Source organism: Convolutriloba macropyga, chromosome 8 (assembly GCF_964194025.1).
Source record: "Convolutriloba macropyga chromosome 8, txConMacr16.3, whole genome shotgun sequence".
NCBI lineage: Eukaryota > Metazoa > Xenacoelomorpha > Acoela > Convolutidae > Convolutriloba > Convolutriloba macropyga.
In genome coordinates, this window is record NC_134475.1 from 8,934,745 (window position 1) to 8,949,744 (window position 15,000).

Consider the following 15,000-nt stretch of genomic DNA (forward strand, 5'->3'; position numbering starts at 1 on the left):
TTTTTTATACTACTCCCCACTTCCCTTGTGCCTTCATCATTGGTCTGGACATACTTGATTTGGTCTGGGACATCCAGGTGTGCCTCCCTGACTAAACAAATCCGTAATATTTTTGAAATCTTTGGTCTATTTCAAAGAAGCAATAATCTCAAAGAAAGCACCAAAAATTAACCGAAAGATTTGTTACCCATTTTAACCCATTTTCAGAATAAGCTTAAAAAATTTATTAACATATTTCAGTTTTCTTATCGGCACAAAACAGCATTACATTCAATCTAAAAAATACCAAAATCTTATATAAACTACATACTGCCGAAATAGTTACCGGAAATCAATATCGGGTTATTTGAGGACAAAGTTCCTTATAAGCGTTAAACACATGCGATCATCTCTTAGCACGCAGACCAAATAGTGACAAACTTTTCCTTTTTAGTCCAGAATATGCTGGACACGCGGTGAACGACAGAGAAAAATTTTTTTTGAAAACACATCATTATACAATTTAGCTTGACATGGCCGCTTTTTTCTGGGGTAATAAAGATTTCACCGCACCTCCTTCTTCTCTTGAAACTGCTTTAAATTGACACGTTAAATGTTTGTTTGATTCACTCTAACAGTTTGATAATAATAATTGTTCAGTGGTGCAGATCATCTTCAAATTTGGATAGAATGACTCTCAAAACCATCTTCTATACATGCCATAATGGGGGGTCAAAGTTCTAATGCGCGCTATACTGAGAAATACCCCTAATTCTTTGCAATCTAAAATGTTAAGATTTTCTGAATCTCACCGGCACTTTCATTACTGTATTTAATTGTTTGAAAGTGCCCTTTTACCCAATGCTTGATTATCAAAAAATCCAATTGCTTTTGATAATTTCAGCTAGCACTTAGAACATTGAGAATTTTCGTGCATTTTTCAAGCTGAAACAACCAAAAACAATATTAAATTTTTTTGGGGAGGGGGGAGGGCGTTAAGTTATGCTTTTCCCCTCTGCTACTTGCTCTGAAAAACATTTTTATTTTGGCAGTAATGAAAAAACCAAAAACAATGAAAACAAAAATTGTTAATTCGTTAATTCTTTTGGTGTATGTTAAAACATGTTCGTTCAGTGATGTAAACAGACAGCGATTTACAATAATTAGAGTCAGTATTTTTTCTAAGTGCACCAAAAACTACCAAAGTTTATATTAACAAACATTAGTCCATTTTTCTCCTTATTGCTGATATCACAATCAAAATATCGTTAAGAAAACAGTTTTAAAAATTAATTCTAAACCGATTCCTAGTAAATTTTAAATAATATACTCAACAAATCTGCGATATTTTTATGTATTTTATTTCTTATTTACCAGGCATGACTTTACTTTTAATTTGTGAATCTGTATTTGTATTGATCATTTTAATTGTGATATCCACAGTCAGGAGAAAAATAGACTAAAATTTGCCAAAAAATAATTTTGGCAGATTTTGTTGGAGTCTGGGACCTCTTGATTTGGTCTGGGACCTCTAGGTGTGCCTCCCTGACCAAACAAATCCGTAATATTTTTGAAATCTTTGGTCTATTTTAAAGAAGCAATAATCTCAAAGAAAGCACCAAAAATTAACCGAAAGATTTGTTACCCAATTTAACCCATTTTCAGATTAAGCTTAAAAAATTTATTAACAGATTTCAGCTATCTTATCGGCACAAAACAGCATTACATTTAACCTAATTAATACCATAATCTTATATAAACTACACATTGCCGAAATAGTTACCGGCGGTCAGTATCGGGTTATTTGAGGACGAAATTCTTTATAAGCGTTAAACACATCCGATCATCTCTTAGCACGCAGACCAAATAGTGACAAACTTTTCCTTTTTAGTCCAGAATATGCTGGACACGCGGTGAACGACAGAGAAAAATTTTTTGTGAAAACACATCATTATACAATTTAGCTTGACATGGCCGCTTTTTTCTGGGGTAATAAAGATTTCACCGCACCTCCTTCTTCTCTTGAAACTTTGAATTGACACGTTAAATGTTTGTTTGAATATGCGTGAATCAGCTAAATGAGGTAAAGAAGTTTACGTAGTTTACTCAACTCTGACAGTTTGATAATGTTAATTGTTCAGTGGTGCAGATCATCTTCAAATTTGCATAGAATGACTCTCAAAACCATCTTCTATACATGCCATAATGGGGGGTCAAAGTTCTAATGCGCGCTATACTGAGAAGTACCCCTAATTCTTTGCAATCTAAAATGTTAAGATTTTCAGAATCTCACCGGCACTTTCATAACTGTATTCAATTGTTTGAAAGTGTCCTTTTACCCAATGCTTGATTATCAAAAAATCCAATTGCTTTTGATAATTTCAGCTAGCTCTTAGAACATTGAGAATTTTCGTGCATTTTTTAAGCTTAAACAACCAAAAACAATATAAATTTTTTTGGGGGGAGGGGGAGGGCGTTAAGTTATGCTTTTCCCCTCTGCTACTTGCTCTGAAAAACATTTTTATTTTGGCAGTAATGAAAAAACCAAAAACAATGAAAACAAAAATTGTTAATTCGTTAATTCTTTTGGTGTATGTTAAAACATGTTCGTTCAGTGATGTAAACAGACAGCGATTTACAATAATTAGAGTCAGTATTTTTTCTAAAAGCACGAAAAACTACCAAAGTTTATATTAACAAACATTAGTCCATTTTTCTCCTTATTGCTGACATCACAATCAAAATATCGTTAAGAAAGCAGTTTTAAAAATTAATTCTAAACCGATTCCTATGAGATTTGTGATGTTTAACTGCTCTCGAACGAAGTCATTATATCAGTCCTGTGGTCTTTTTCAATGCGATTTTTTGCTTTAACAATTCAATCTTGTTTGACCTTTTTTAATCTTTCGTCCTCAAAAACAGGATAAACAGGTAAACACGGAGAGAATTAAGTTGTCTTACGGAATAACGGCTTCCTACTCTCAATTTATGTGATTCACTGAAACTGTTTTGAGGAGCCAATTTCATATTGTGAAGGGAGGTTCGTAACCATAAAAGTCTGACCCCTACAGTCACCCCACTCTCCTCCACCTTTGACCCCTTTCTCATCAAACTCTCCCAACCCTAGGCCACTCCTCACCCCAATCGCTTGACCCCCTCCCCCACCACCCACCCAACCTTCTCTAAGCCCCCGCTGGCTATCAACGAAGCCAAGCGCTCGCTGGTCATTTGAGAGCAATTTGCCCGACGGTGTCCAGTAATGTTTATTAATGTTAAGTAATGTTACGCGATTTGTGATGTATAGTGATGTTGATTTTTTCATGACTCTCTTAAAATCGTTTCAGCTTGACTACGCAGCGAGTGTAAGATTGGAAGACTTTTCAGACCAGATTACGTTGCGGGGTTATAGAAAACAACTGGAGCTGTTTATTAGTCCGCCAGAGTTTCAATCAATTGTGTCTGAAGGATAGAGAGAATGCCAACTTCTGTTAAAATCTACTCAGTATATACCTGAGCTAAATATAAATACCAGTTTTAGAGCTCTCGGCTTATAAAAAAAATCAGGAGGGGGACTTTATTGACTAAAATTACAATGTTCTTTTCTTAAGCAGAGCCAAAGTTTATGGGTCCCAGCATGGTTATTTTGGGTCCAGTGTTGTTTTCATGGTTATTTGGGGTTAAGCATTGTCTTTGCTTCCCGGATCGAGGTTTTTTGGTAAATTTTTGTAAGAAATGCCGTGAATGCAGTGAAAATAAATATTTCACCGCCTTTCACCGCATTTCTTACAAAAATTCACCGCAAAATTCACCGCATTTCTTACAAAAATTCACCGCATATGATTTCCAAAGTTTACTCAATCTGATTTGAATTCACAAGAAATTTAAAAGATGTAAGTGACAGTTGGCGCAGTGGACTACGCAGTTGAAGGCATGTAGGAGGTCAGAGGTTCAAACCAGTGTGCGTACTGAGGACGCGGTGAAAATAAATAATTCACAGTGCTTCACCGCATTCACCGCAAAAGATGTAAGAAACAGGCGGTGAAAATCATTTTTTTCACCGGATTTCACCGCATTTCTTACGAAAAATCACCGCCAAACCTCGACCCGGGTTGGTTCAAGAAGTACAATTTTAATGGTTGGGCTTTGCATGGGTCGAGCAAACCTCTTCATTTTGCAATGCTGGAATATTTTCCCTTCAGAACTCAACAAAGCAGGAATGGAGCAATATTAAGCACAATTGAACCACACTCCGCAGAATTCTAACAGGATGTGAAATTTTGTTAAATTCTAAAATAATTGCATTATTTAGAAAGCTGGTCTATATCGCAATGTGATTTTCATGGATAAACATGTAGGTTAACTGTTTTAGTTCTCTTTCCATTATCTTCGAGGAAAAAGTGACATGTTTCGGTCGTTTTCTCCATCAAAATCTCTAAAATATCTTTTTATAACAACATTATGATTAATTGCTCTTAATTGAGAAGCAATTATTGTAAACCTGTTAATATATTTATGCAAAATTTGTGCTTGACTGTTTTGTGCTTTTCCTCTAGAATAAGATTTGACCTCTCTAGTAACTTTTTTACGCACTTCAACGTGATTTTTGAGTGATTTCAATTTCTCTCACTCCGAAATAAAGTTCGTTGTTCAAACAAAACCGAATGTTAGAGATGCGCTCACAAGTGGCTAATAGCCGAGTGGTTAAGGCCTCTATCGAGGTGAAGCAAGCGCACTCAGGCGGTAAGGTTTCGACTCGTAGTTTTGTGTGATATTTTTGCACCCATAAAGAAAAACCTAAACCAAGACTGTTTTTCGAGAGCAATTTTTTCCGACGTTAGTCGGTTTAAGTTTATGATCGATAAGTTGTTCTTCAGCATTGCAATAAACTTGATGACTATGTTATAGGTATAGGGGAAACATGTTGTTAAAGGGGAAACTTAGTGTTATAGGGAAATGCTGGTCTTCAGCATTGCAACAAAATTGTTAACTATGTTATAGACATAGTGATAAACAGATTTGAACCTAATTTTTTCGAGAAAGAAATCATTGCAAGATTTTCCTCCAACCCATGATATAAGAATATCTGGATTCAGAGTTTTGATTCAAGTGAAAATTGAGCATGGCTTTTCGGGACAAGCAAAAGTCAAATATGTCAAATACGTTGTCAAATATGAAAAAATTAATTCAGTGGCTTTTAGATGCAATTATCAGTTGATCAGGTGATTTGGTTTCTTTCTTCTATGCCATTTTCTCAAATGATTGGTTTTTCCTAAAACCATTCTTCACGCAAACACTCAAATTTTTCCAGGTTTCATTTTTTCAAATTTTGATGTTCTCTCCCTTCAGACCGTTGATACCCTGTTCTGTATATGTTATATGAAAGGAATTGCTTTCTTTTAGCCAACAGACACATCTTGTCAAAATATGCAATTTCAGAGTAATCAGAAGGCTTAGTTTGCAGAGGGATACCTAAAATTGTCTGTAAATGGATTAATTCGAAAAGCCTGCTTCTAAAATTAATTTGCGAATCAATTTTTAAAGCTTTCAGAAGCGTAAGTATCACAGCAATGCAGCTTTCGGTTTTTACCAAAGGCGACGATAACCATGTTTAATAAACAATAAACTAGTGGATTAGTTTCAAAAAAAAATTCGTAATTAAAGCCGTTTTTCACCAAGATTGTAACAAAACATGTCACAGTTAAGTAAACTTAGCTTTACAAAATCTTGCTACGATATTTCAATTTTTAGTTAGGAGAATAAAATCTTGTGTGTCTGACGGTTGTATCACGTTTCATTTCACTGGGCTTTATTTGTTCACTATTGAATACTGTATACTCTATTACGAATAGCATTCCACATTCACCAGAACAGCATAGTTTACGTGTAAAAGCAAAATAATTTATATATCGAAACAAATAATCCGAAACTGTCAATTGTTAAAGGGGTCGAGGTTTGCCGGTGAATTTTCGTACGGAATGCGGTGAAATACGGTGAAAAAAAATAATTTTCACCGCGTATTTCTTACATCTTTTTGTGGTGAATGCGGTGAATCGCGGTGAATTATTTATTTTCACCGCGTTCTCAGTATTCTTACAAAAAAGAATCGTCCACACACGTGGTCGAACCTGTGACCTCCTGCACGCCGTCCACTGCTTAGTCCACTGCGCCAACTGTCACTTTTAACTTCAAAATTTCTTATGAATTTAAATCAGATTGAGTAAACTTTGGAAATCATATGCGGTGAATTTTGGTAAGAAATGCGGTGAATTTCGCGTTGAATTTTTGTAAGAAAGGCGGTGAAATGTGGTGAATTATTTTTTTTCACCGCATTCACCACTTTCACCGCAATTCTTACATTATTTTGCCACAAAAGTCGATGCGGTGAATTTTTGTAAGAAATGCGGTGAATTTTGCGGTGAAATTTTGTAAGAAATGCGGTGAAATGCGGTGAAATATTTATTTTCACCGCATTCACCGCAATCACCGCATTTCTTACAAAATTTCGCCGCATTCAACGCATTTCTTACGAAAATTTACGCAAAAACCTCGACCCGGGTAGGAGTTGACAGAAAGAAGCGCTGATCTATTCTGTTTAGATCCCCCCCCCCCCTCCGCAATAGTTTTTGATGCCACCTAATTACAATTTGTGCTGATATAAAGCACGTTACCCTGTAAAAAATTAGCTCGTGTGCCCTCGGAGCGTATAACTTGTATGCCTAATAAGCTGCAGGGGTAGGGGGACAGAGTAGGTTTAAATAATATGATAGTTGGCTGAATTTTTCTGTTCATTTTTAAGGTTTTCGCGCTTGCTAACTCTCATTTTCAATCACTAAAAATTAAAAATATCTCTAATTGGGATTATTCTCTCTGTCCTGACTGCTACTTTGTTGGGATGGTACTGTGGTAACAGAAGACAACATTCTGCTGGAGAAATTCGTTGCTGAGTAAGCTTTAGTTTCTCATTTCCCAAATTTAAAAGCAGTTAAACGAAAACAGAAATAAGCTGCCATCCTTTTCCGCAATTTTGGAGTTCATTGACATCTGCCTTATGAGGCGGCTTATGTTCTGATTTAGGACAAAAATATAACAGCGAGGTTAAGTTTCGACGAAAAATATTTTTCAAAAAAATGCTTTCATTTGGATTAAATTACCGTCGATTTAATGACAAACAAAATTAATGAAATTGCGCTATATCCATGACGTTGTACACAGCACTTTTTCACAAAAAAGTTTTAAAAATTTTCATTAAAATGTGACAAAACATAACAACTGTTTACCATTAATTATTTATTCTTTTGTATAATGATTGAACCAGATTGAACTTACAGTCAGAAGAAAGTTATAAGATTAAGTATTATTAGTTTGCGGCTTTGCAATATATATTAAAGCAGGAAATAAATTCATTTCAAGCTAAGCAGTTTTTTGCCTGAAAAACCAGAAAGTGTTCACATGGACATTAAAAATTAGCCTGAATAAAATACAGAACAATAAAGATCGGCAGTTTTTGCCTCATTCCTCAACTGATATTTCCTCCACTTTCCTCCTCTTGTCTCTAGGACTGATCGTTTTTAAATGCTAAAATCTTATTAAAACACCATTACATTGTCCCACTAACTAATTTTTGAATTTGAGTTGTAAATTTTTGAACTTGATTTAAAGAATTTGAATTGTAACGGGGGCGCTGACTTTTTAAAAATTTTTCAATATCTGTTTACATGTTTTCAAGATTTTTGAAGTCAAATTGGAGGAGTGATTTTGGTCTCGCCGAAACAGGAAATAGAGCAAAAATTTGAGAGGTGTTGCGTGGTGAAACTTTTTCACTCTAATTTTAAAATAGATTGAGAAAACGGTTTTTTGAACAAAAATTCGGTTTCTCGCTAGTGGTTTTTTGTTCACATGCGGCAGTTTCGCTTTGATTTTTAATGTTTTTTTTTCGATTTTTTATCTGATTTTTTGATTTTTCACAAAGGGTTTTTCCAATTTAATCATGCTCCCTTCTAGGTCTACTTTTTGCTTAGTCAATGAAAATTCCTTGAATTGTACTTCAGGACTTGTCATGCTATGTTTTTCTAATTCAAGGTCTCCATCGATGATTCTTGCGACCACTGAATTTTTCATTTTCACTGACTTTTAAAGCTTTGCAGTTAAATTTTGTGTGCTTGACGTCATTTGTTCCGCTTTTTAGTCAATTGCGTGACTTACCTCATTGAAAAATGACTTAAAAAAATCTATTCTCCTTAAATATTGCGTATTAGAGTTTTTGATTTCCGATATTAAATTTGAAAAAAAACTCGATCAAGGTTGTTTCAATATAAAGCGTATGTGTCTCTCAAAATTGACAGTCTGAGTCTGACAGCCCAAAAGTCTAGTGGTCTATTAAAGTTCTGGTGGTCAATCTGTCTATCTTATTTCCTTAGTTGTTTCAATTCTATGGAAGGCCACCAACACTATCGCGGCTATTTTCCCGTATTATGCCAGCTATGGTTTTAATTTTTTACTCTAAGTGCTTTTCATTTGTCAACTTGTCCTTGTTTGGAATTAAACAAAACTTTTTCTTCATCTTTGAAGCATTAAGTGTTAATTTATTATGGAGGCACACTTGGTGCACAATCTGAAAGATTAAATGAAAACCTAATTCACAAGAACTTATAGAAAACTAAAGATTCAACACTTCATTTGCTCTTCAGCTTTTTATTAAGCTATGATTTAAAGTAGATATTTTTTGTCTGAAAAAAAACGAAAAAAAGTCTTCTTTTTTTATTCAGGAATTTGATCACCTTTTCTTGAGATATATCAACCCTCACGTTGTTTTGTTCTTAACTTGATGATTTTGGCGTGATCTAAGTTGCCCTGTTTTTAATAATATTTGGTAGTTAAAAATATACTTTATTAACAAACCTAAAACCAAAAATACATCAAAATTGTGCGACAGATGATCATTAGCGAACCTTCACTGAAATGTTCTGGGAGAATTTTCGTCTGTTAAAGTGGGCTGGGTTTAAATTGGACCCGACCCCATTTGTGGTTCGAAATTCAATTTTCCGTTGTTAGTCCGTTTGTGCATTTTTGTCAAGGGAAATAAAACGAAACAAAACAAAGTTCCGAAAAATGATGAGCTCCATGTCTGTAATCAAATTTTACATGTAAAAAAATTTGGTCTGAAAAACGTGAGAAACGGGTAATCGTTCTGTTTTTCTAATTTTTATTATCAACATTCGTTGACCTCGATCATCATTTTTCCAAAATGATGCAACTGATTTGAAGAAAACTTGCATGCTCGTTCAATTCTCTTGACTTCAAAGCAGATGATATTCTAATCAATACTTTTAAATGACAATTTTTTTGTATTCTATTTAAAACTACCGGAAGTTATCGTAAATATAGTTTACGCAATTAAAATTTGTGCTTGCGTATCAGATATCAGGAAAATTTTTCTTGGGCGTTTAGATCCCCACTAGGCTACTCTTAGCTAGTCTCCATGAGACAAAACCAGCAGCTTTCAACTCGATTGAGAGCAATTTTCTCCACTGTTATGGTTTTTTTACTATTGTTTATAAAAGATTTTGTTTAAAAATGATTTAAATCTTTTTCAACATTGGATAGGGCATACATCTCGCGTGATTCGAAATCATTGAAACAAAAAGTGAGAAAATTTGAATCTTTGTTTTCGTTTTTTCGCTAAAAATTCACCGTAATTGGTCCTCTTTAGATCTTAACCCTGGCGAGAGATGGCAGCATTTTTGTGCAAAATTACTAATTTCTGGAATCAAAAATGAAAATTTTTAAAGAATATGAAACAGAAATTTTCTTCAAAAAGACAAGGAAAAAAGTTGAAGCCCTGTAGTTTACCTGACCTTTAACTGAGCGATCTAGATCATCTAATTAACTTTAAGTTTTTCTGCTTCAATGTTTTTTCTCGAATATCATATCATAATTTTATGTCAGACAAACATGAAACTTTCTAATTGCTCTCAAACGAAGTTTGTAGCAATTATATTAGTCCTGTCGGTCTTTTTTATGCGATTTTTCGCCTGACCGATTTTTCGTCTGAAGCTTTTGACTTTTCGTCGTCAAAAACGGGATAAACAGGTAGCGCCCATTAAGGTGCTCTTACAGCCTTTCAGCTCTGTTTCAGCTCAAACTGTTTTGGAGACTTATAATTAAGGTGTGAAGAGCGGTTCTCAGAGGTTGAAGACCCCCCCCCTCAACTGTTGACACCCCCACTATTGCCCCCCTCCCCCTACCGCGCTGTTGCCGCCCACCCGACTGTTGTCACCTCCAGCAGCACCCCCCCCCCATCCCCATGGCTAGTTACTGACGAACAACTGCTCGCTAAAAGCACGCAAATTTATACAAATTTTCACAATTTTTTTCAAGCTTTTTGAAAATTTTTGTCATTTTTGTAAAACTTTTGTCAAATTTTTGAGTTTTATCAACCCTAGATGTCAGAAAATTCACTCTATGGTTTGATAATATGTTACTACGTAGTTTCTAGCAGTGATAGAATAGTTTCAACATTTCAACATCGCGAATTTTTGCAATTTTTTGAAAAAAATTGCAAATTTTTTCAAGGTTTTTAAAAATTTTTTGTCGATTATTAGTTTTTCCAGACTCAAGAGCCAAGGATCCTCCTCTAGGGTTTTGTTGATAGGTTACTGTATAGTTTCTAGACTTAATGAAATTTTTTTCAAGATTTTAACATCTAGAATTTTAGCATTTTTTTTTGAAAAAAATAGCCTTTTTAAATTTTTTTTAACATTTATTGTCATTATTCAAGATTTTTCAGTCTCAGGGTTAAGAAAACCTGCTTAAGGGTTGGATAATATGTGACTGCATAATTTTAGTGGTAATGGAATGGTTTTCAACTTTTTAATATCACAAATTTTATCGATTTGTTTTTATGAAAAGTGCAATTTTATCAAGTTTTTTGACAATTTTTGTTATTTTATAGGTTAACCTAGCCTCAACAGCCAAGGAAACTCCTGCTGCGTTTGATAACAAGTTATTTTATAGTCTCTAGATGCAAAGGAGATTTTTTAAAGATTTTAACATTTAACGAGTTTTAGCATTTTTTTGAAAAATTTTTGGCAATCTTCATGTTTTTAAAAATTGTTTCATTTTTTTTAAGATTCTTTCAGCCTCAAAAGCCGAGAAGCCTGCTTCGAGGTTTGATACTAAGCTAGTGCAAAGTTTCTATAGTTAATGTAATGGTTATCATTATTTCAATGATTCGAGTTTTAGAAACTTTTGATAAATTTTAATTAGAAATATTTTTGAAAAATTATTATCATGCTCAAGTGTAAGGATCTTTATGAGCCAGTAAAACTGTTTAAGGCTTGAAATAGGCATGCTAGATGGTCTCTTGAGACAATGGAGTGGGGTTCTGAAGATATTAATATCACGAACTTTAGCCTCAACAGCCAAGGAAACTCCTGCTGCGTTTGATAACAAGTTATTTTATAGTCTCTAGATGCAAAGGAGATTTTTTAAAGATTTTAACATTTAAAGAGTTTTAGCATTTTTTTGAAACATTTTTGGCAATCTTCATGTTTTTAAAAATTGTTTCATTTTTTTAAGATTCTTTCAGCCTCAAAAGCCGAGAAGCCTGCTTCGAGGTTTGATACTAAGCTAGAGCATAGTTTCTATAGTTAATGTAATGGTTATCATTATTTCAATGATTCGAGTTTTAGAAACTTTTGATAAATTTTAATTAGAAATATTTTTGAAAACTTATTATCATGCTCAAGTGCAAGGATCTTTATGAGCCAGTAAAACTGTTTAAGGCTTGAAATAGGCATGCTAGATGGTCTCTTGAGACAATGGAGTGGTCTCTTGAGACAATCCTTTTCTGAGTTTAACGGTCATTACTGGCCAACGAAGTCTTTTAAGTCTTGCAGATCGATTGCATAACAAAAAACCAGAGACAAAAAATGTTTTTGAACCTTTTCTTTACTGCGAAATGTGGAAACTTTTCTTTGGAATTTTGCTATTTCAGTTTTTCTATATGATTTAGTTACTAACATGTTTAGAAAATTTGAATTTGTAGAGTCGAATCTCATCATGAAAATTTCCTAGCTCTCTCTTCTTCTCTTTGTGTTGGCTGGTGTTTCTTTCCTTCTCCTCCTCGCTCACGTTTAATCTCTCTCTCTCTCTCTCTCTCTCTCTCTCTCTCTCTCTCTCTCTCTCTCTCTCTCTCTCTCTCTCCTTAATTCTTTTGTTGATGCCGCACTTCAGCGGCTGTTATATGGCGTATGTCATCGTCTATTACCCTAATCTCAGGCCCCTTCAATCAAGCTAAAGCTAAACTCACTAAACAGTGGCTAAGTACTGACGAAGCCAACCGCTCGCCGGTCGTTTGAGAGCAATTCGCCCGACGTTAGTCGGTTGTGTTTGAATTTGTATTTTTCGACAATTGAATACCAAATAATATGTAATTCTTATATAATTCAAATTTTTGCAATCAAAGAGAAAAAAGAGTCGAAACAGATGTGGAAGAACTGCAAATTTTCTCACTTTTTCCTCAGTCATTATCTGAAAAAAAAAGGAAATTTGTTAATATACTTGCCAAACTTTGGAAAAGGAAAATTGTCGATTTGAATTTGTCCAAATTTCACCCCATACGTCATGGGGATGGGAAAGTTTTATACCTTTGAACAGGCCAGATGAACAGAATAGATCCAAACTTTTTAGTTATGGTTCTCGTCAATGCACGGAGCAGGGAATCCGGAAGACACTGACAGCCCTGTCTGGTTTTGTCACCATCTCTCCACCCAATAACCGATCCTGTTTCGGACATCCTGTTGCTGGGGCATATAACAGAGAACGTTGGTTTACTATACGTTTAGGCGACTAATAATTTTTTGCATGGTTAACTGCTCTCAAACAAAGTTTGTAGCAACTAAATGAGTTTCAGCAAATGAGACTAACCTGCGCTCTTGAGGCCGCCAAAACCCCGTAAGTCTGAGAGCAGAATTCACAGCTGTGCACTCAGTGCACATAGAATTTTGGTATGATACCTCATCCTAGGTCGGGTTAATTTTCATCCAATTTGTTAAACGCTTTTAGACAAGATGCATAATGAGGCATAATAGAATCTTATTTTTCTGACACTACTTTTTCTCACTACTATTTTTGAGTTCTGCCAGTAATTTGCTGCAGAATTTTTGAGTTCTGCAGAATTTTTCATGTCTCATCATTTAATCTCATTGGGGACAGGTTTCTGACGACGCTGCTAATACAGGTTAAGTTTATACGATTTAACGATTTAATAGTTTTTTCTCACATGTAGTGCTTTCTATTACTTTGACACTAATTGTTTTCAATATTAATTATCGAATTTTTTGAGTTTTGCGAGTTTTTATTGCCAATTTTGCCGTCTTAACTTAGTCTCAGTATCGACTGGTCTCATTGGTTGCCTCAAATATAACAAGTCATTTTAATTCATAGCAATTGCTTTTTTTTTTAACTTATACGCTTTTTCGTTTTTTAAAAAAAATCTTAAAAATTTTTTGGTTATGCCAGTATTTGCTGTACTCATTGCCATCTTATCACTTAATCTTATTGATGACAGAACTCACCGGTGGTCATTGAGGATTCAGTTAAATGATGTAATTGAATCTTTCAGTAGCTGTTGCGATCTGTGACTTTAATACCAAGTTTTTTTCAAAACGTTTCAGCGAGTTTTATTGCAATTTTCGGTTATTTTTGTCTTATCATTTAATTTTGTTAGTGAATAGACTCCTTTGAGTTCATGGCAGCTGTTTTCTGATGTTAATCCTGTCTGTTCAAAAGTTGAATTTCAGTCTTGCTTGTTTTTATTGTCCTGGTGCTGTTTGATTGCATAGTCTCATTACTAACAGCTCGCAATTGCCTTTTAAGGTGGAGTTTATGACTGTCAGGTCATGAATTAGTACAATTCATGGAATTGTTTCTCAGGACTTGTCTTTCTATGTTTTTTCTTTAACTTTTGATCATGTTTTTTGTTTTACATAAGTCACGATTTTCACGTGTGACTTCTGACTAACCTCACTCACTCTTTTAACTGAATGGATTTCAAACTCTTTTACGCATTGAATTATGCATTGTAGTGAACACAGTCAAAGTCAAAGAGCAAAATCAAAAGGAACTGGATAAATCGACGAAGCCCGATCATTAAGTCATAGTGCATTAGGTTATCAAAATTCATTAGACTAATTGCTAGATTGTATTATATTAAGCTTAATATCCTTCGGTTTAGAAGCTGAAATAATTATAGGTTTAGGATCTAACTGAAACTGCACATTGAATTAGAACAATTGTTGAAAATTAGAAAAAAAAATTCAATCAATTTCAATCTCTTTATTTTTCTTTTTCTGTTTCAATTCTGATGTGCGTCTAGCGCGTCAACAGAGGCTAATTTTTCGCCAATCTGTCGGCTATTTTTTTCTATTTGCGAAAGACTGGACGGTTTGTTTCCTATTCAAGTTAGGGTTATTCATTGGGATCTATACAACTTCATTCGTTGTCTCAAACGTCTAATTAATTTACAGCTAAGATGAAAAATACAAATATTTTGATCGAAGAAGGTTTTAATTATCATTTCTATAAATTAATTCTTGATATTAAATTGATAATAAGGAATATGTGCGAAAATGATTTTGTAGAACTTAATTAGTCGCACATTTTTTCTGCTTTGCTTTTTTTTCATCAGGATTATTTTTTTCGAATAGGCATACACGAATATAGACTTGCAATGAGCTGGATATTACTATAACATTGAAACAATTTTGATGTCTATGTGTTCCTACAATTGTCTTAAACTTGTTGACAGCTTTTTTGATTTGAGATTCCAAATTCAGATTTTTGTGCAGATTTATGGCTCAACAGTTTTGATGATTTTTGCGGCGACAGTTTTGCGTGCAAAGTTCAGGGGGATAACTTAGGCTAGACAAGAACGCAACTTCTTTCAAACGAAATGGGTCAAAATTATGAACACGGTTCTGGGTTGAACGCATTTCTACATCAAACGATTTTTGTAAATTG

At 34.3% G+C, this 15,000-nt stretch overlaps 2 protein-coding genes across 2 annotated transcripts in view; both read left to right on the forward strand.

Moving 5' to 3' along the window:
* Positions 1–3,449, forward strand: part of LOC142344355 (uncharacterized) — a 15,810-nt gene extending 12,361 nt beyond the window's left edge. The window contains exon 5 of the mRNA XM_075395943.1: positions 3,324–3,449. Within this exon, the coding sequence (XP_075252058.1) occupies positions 3,324–3,449 (126 nt within the window). The remainder of the gene's footprint in view (positions 1–3,323) is intronic.
* A 3,437-nt stretch (positions 3,450–6,886) lies between these two features.
* The window catches only part of LOC142344356 (uncharacterized), a 33,139-nt gene continuing 25,025 nt past the window's right edge, over positions 6,887–15,000 (forward strand). Inside the window, exons 1-2 of the mRNA XM_075395944.1 lie at positions 6,887–6,923; positions 12,670–12,803. The gene's annotated coding sequence lies outside the window, so the exon portion shown is untranslated. The remainder of the gene's footprint in view (positions 6,924–12,669; positions 12,804–15,000) is intronic.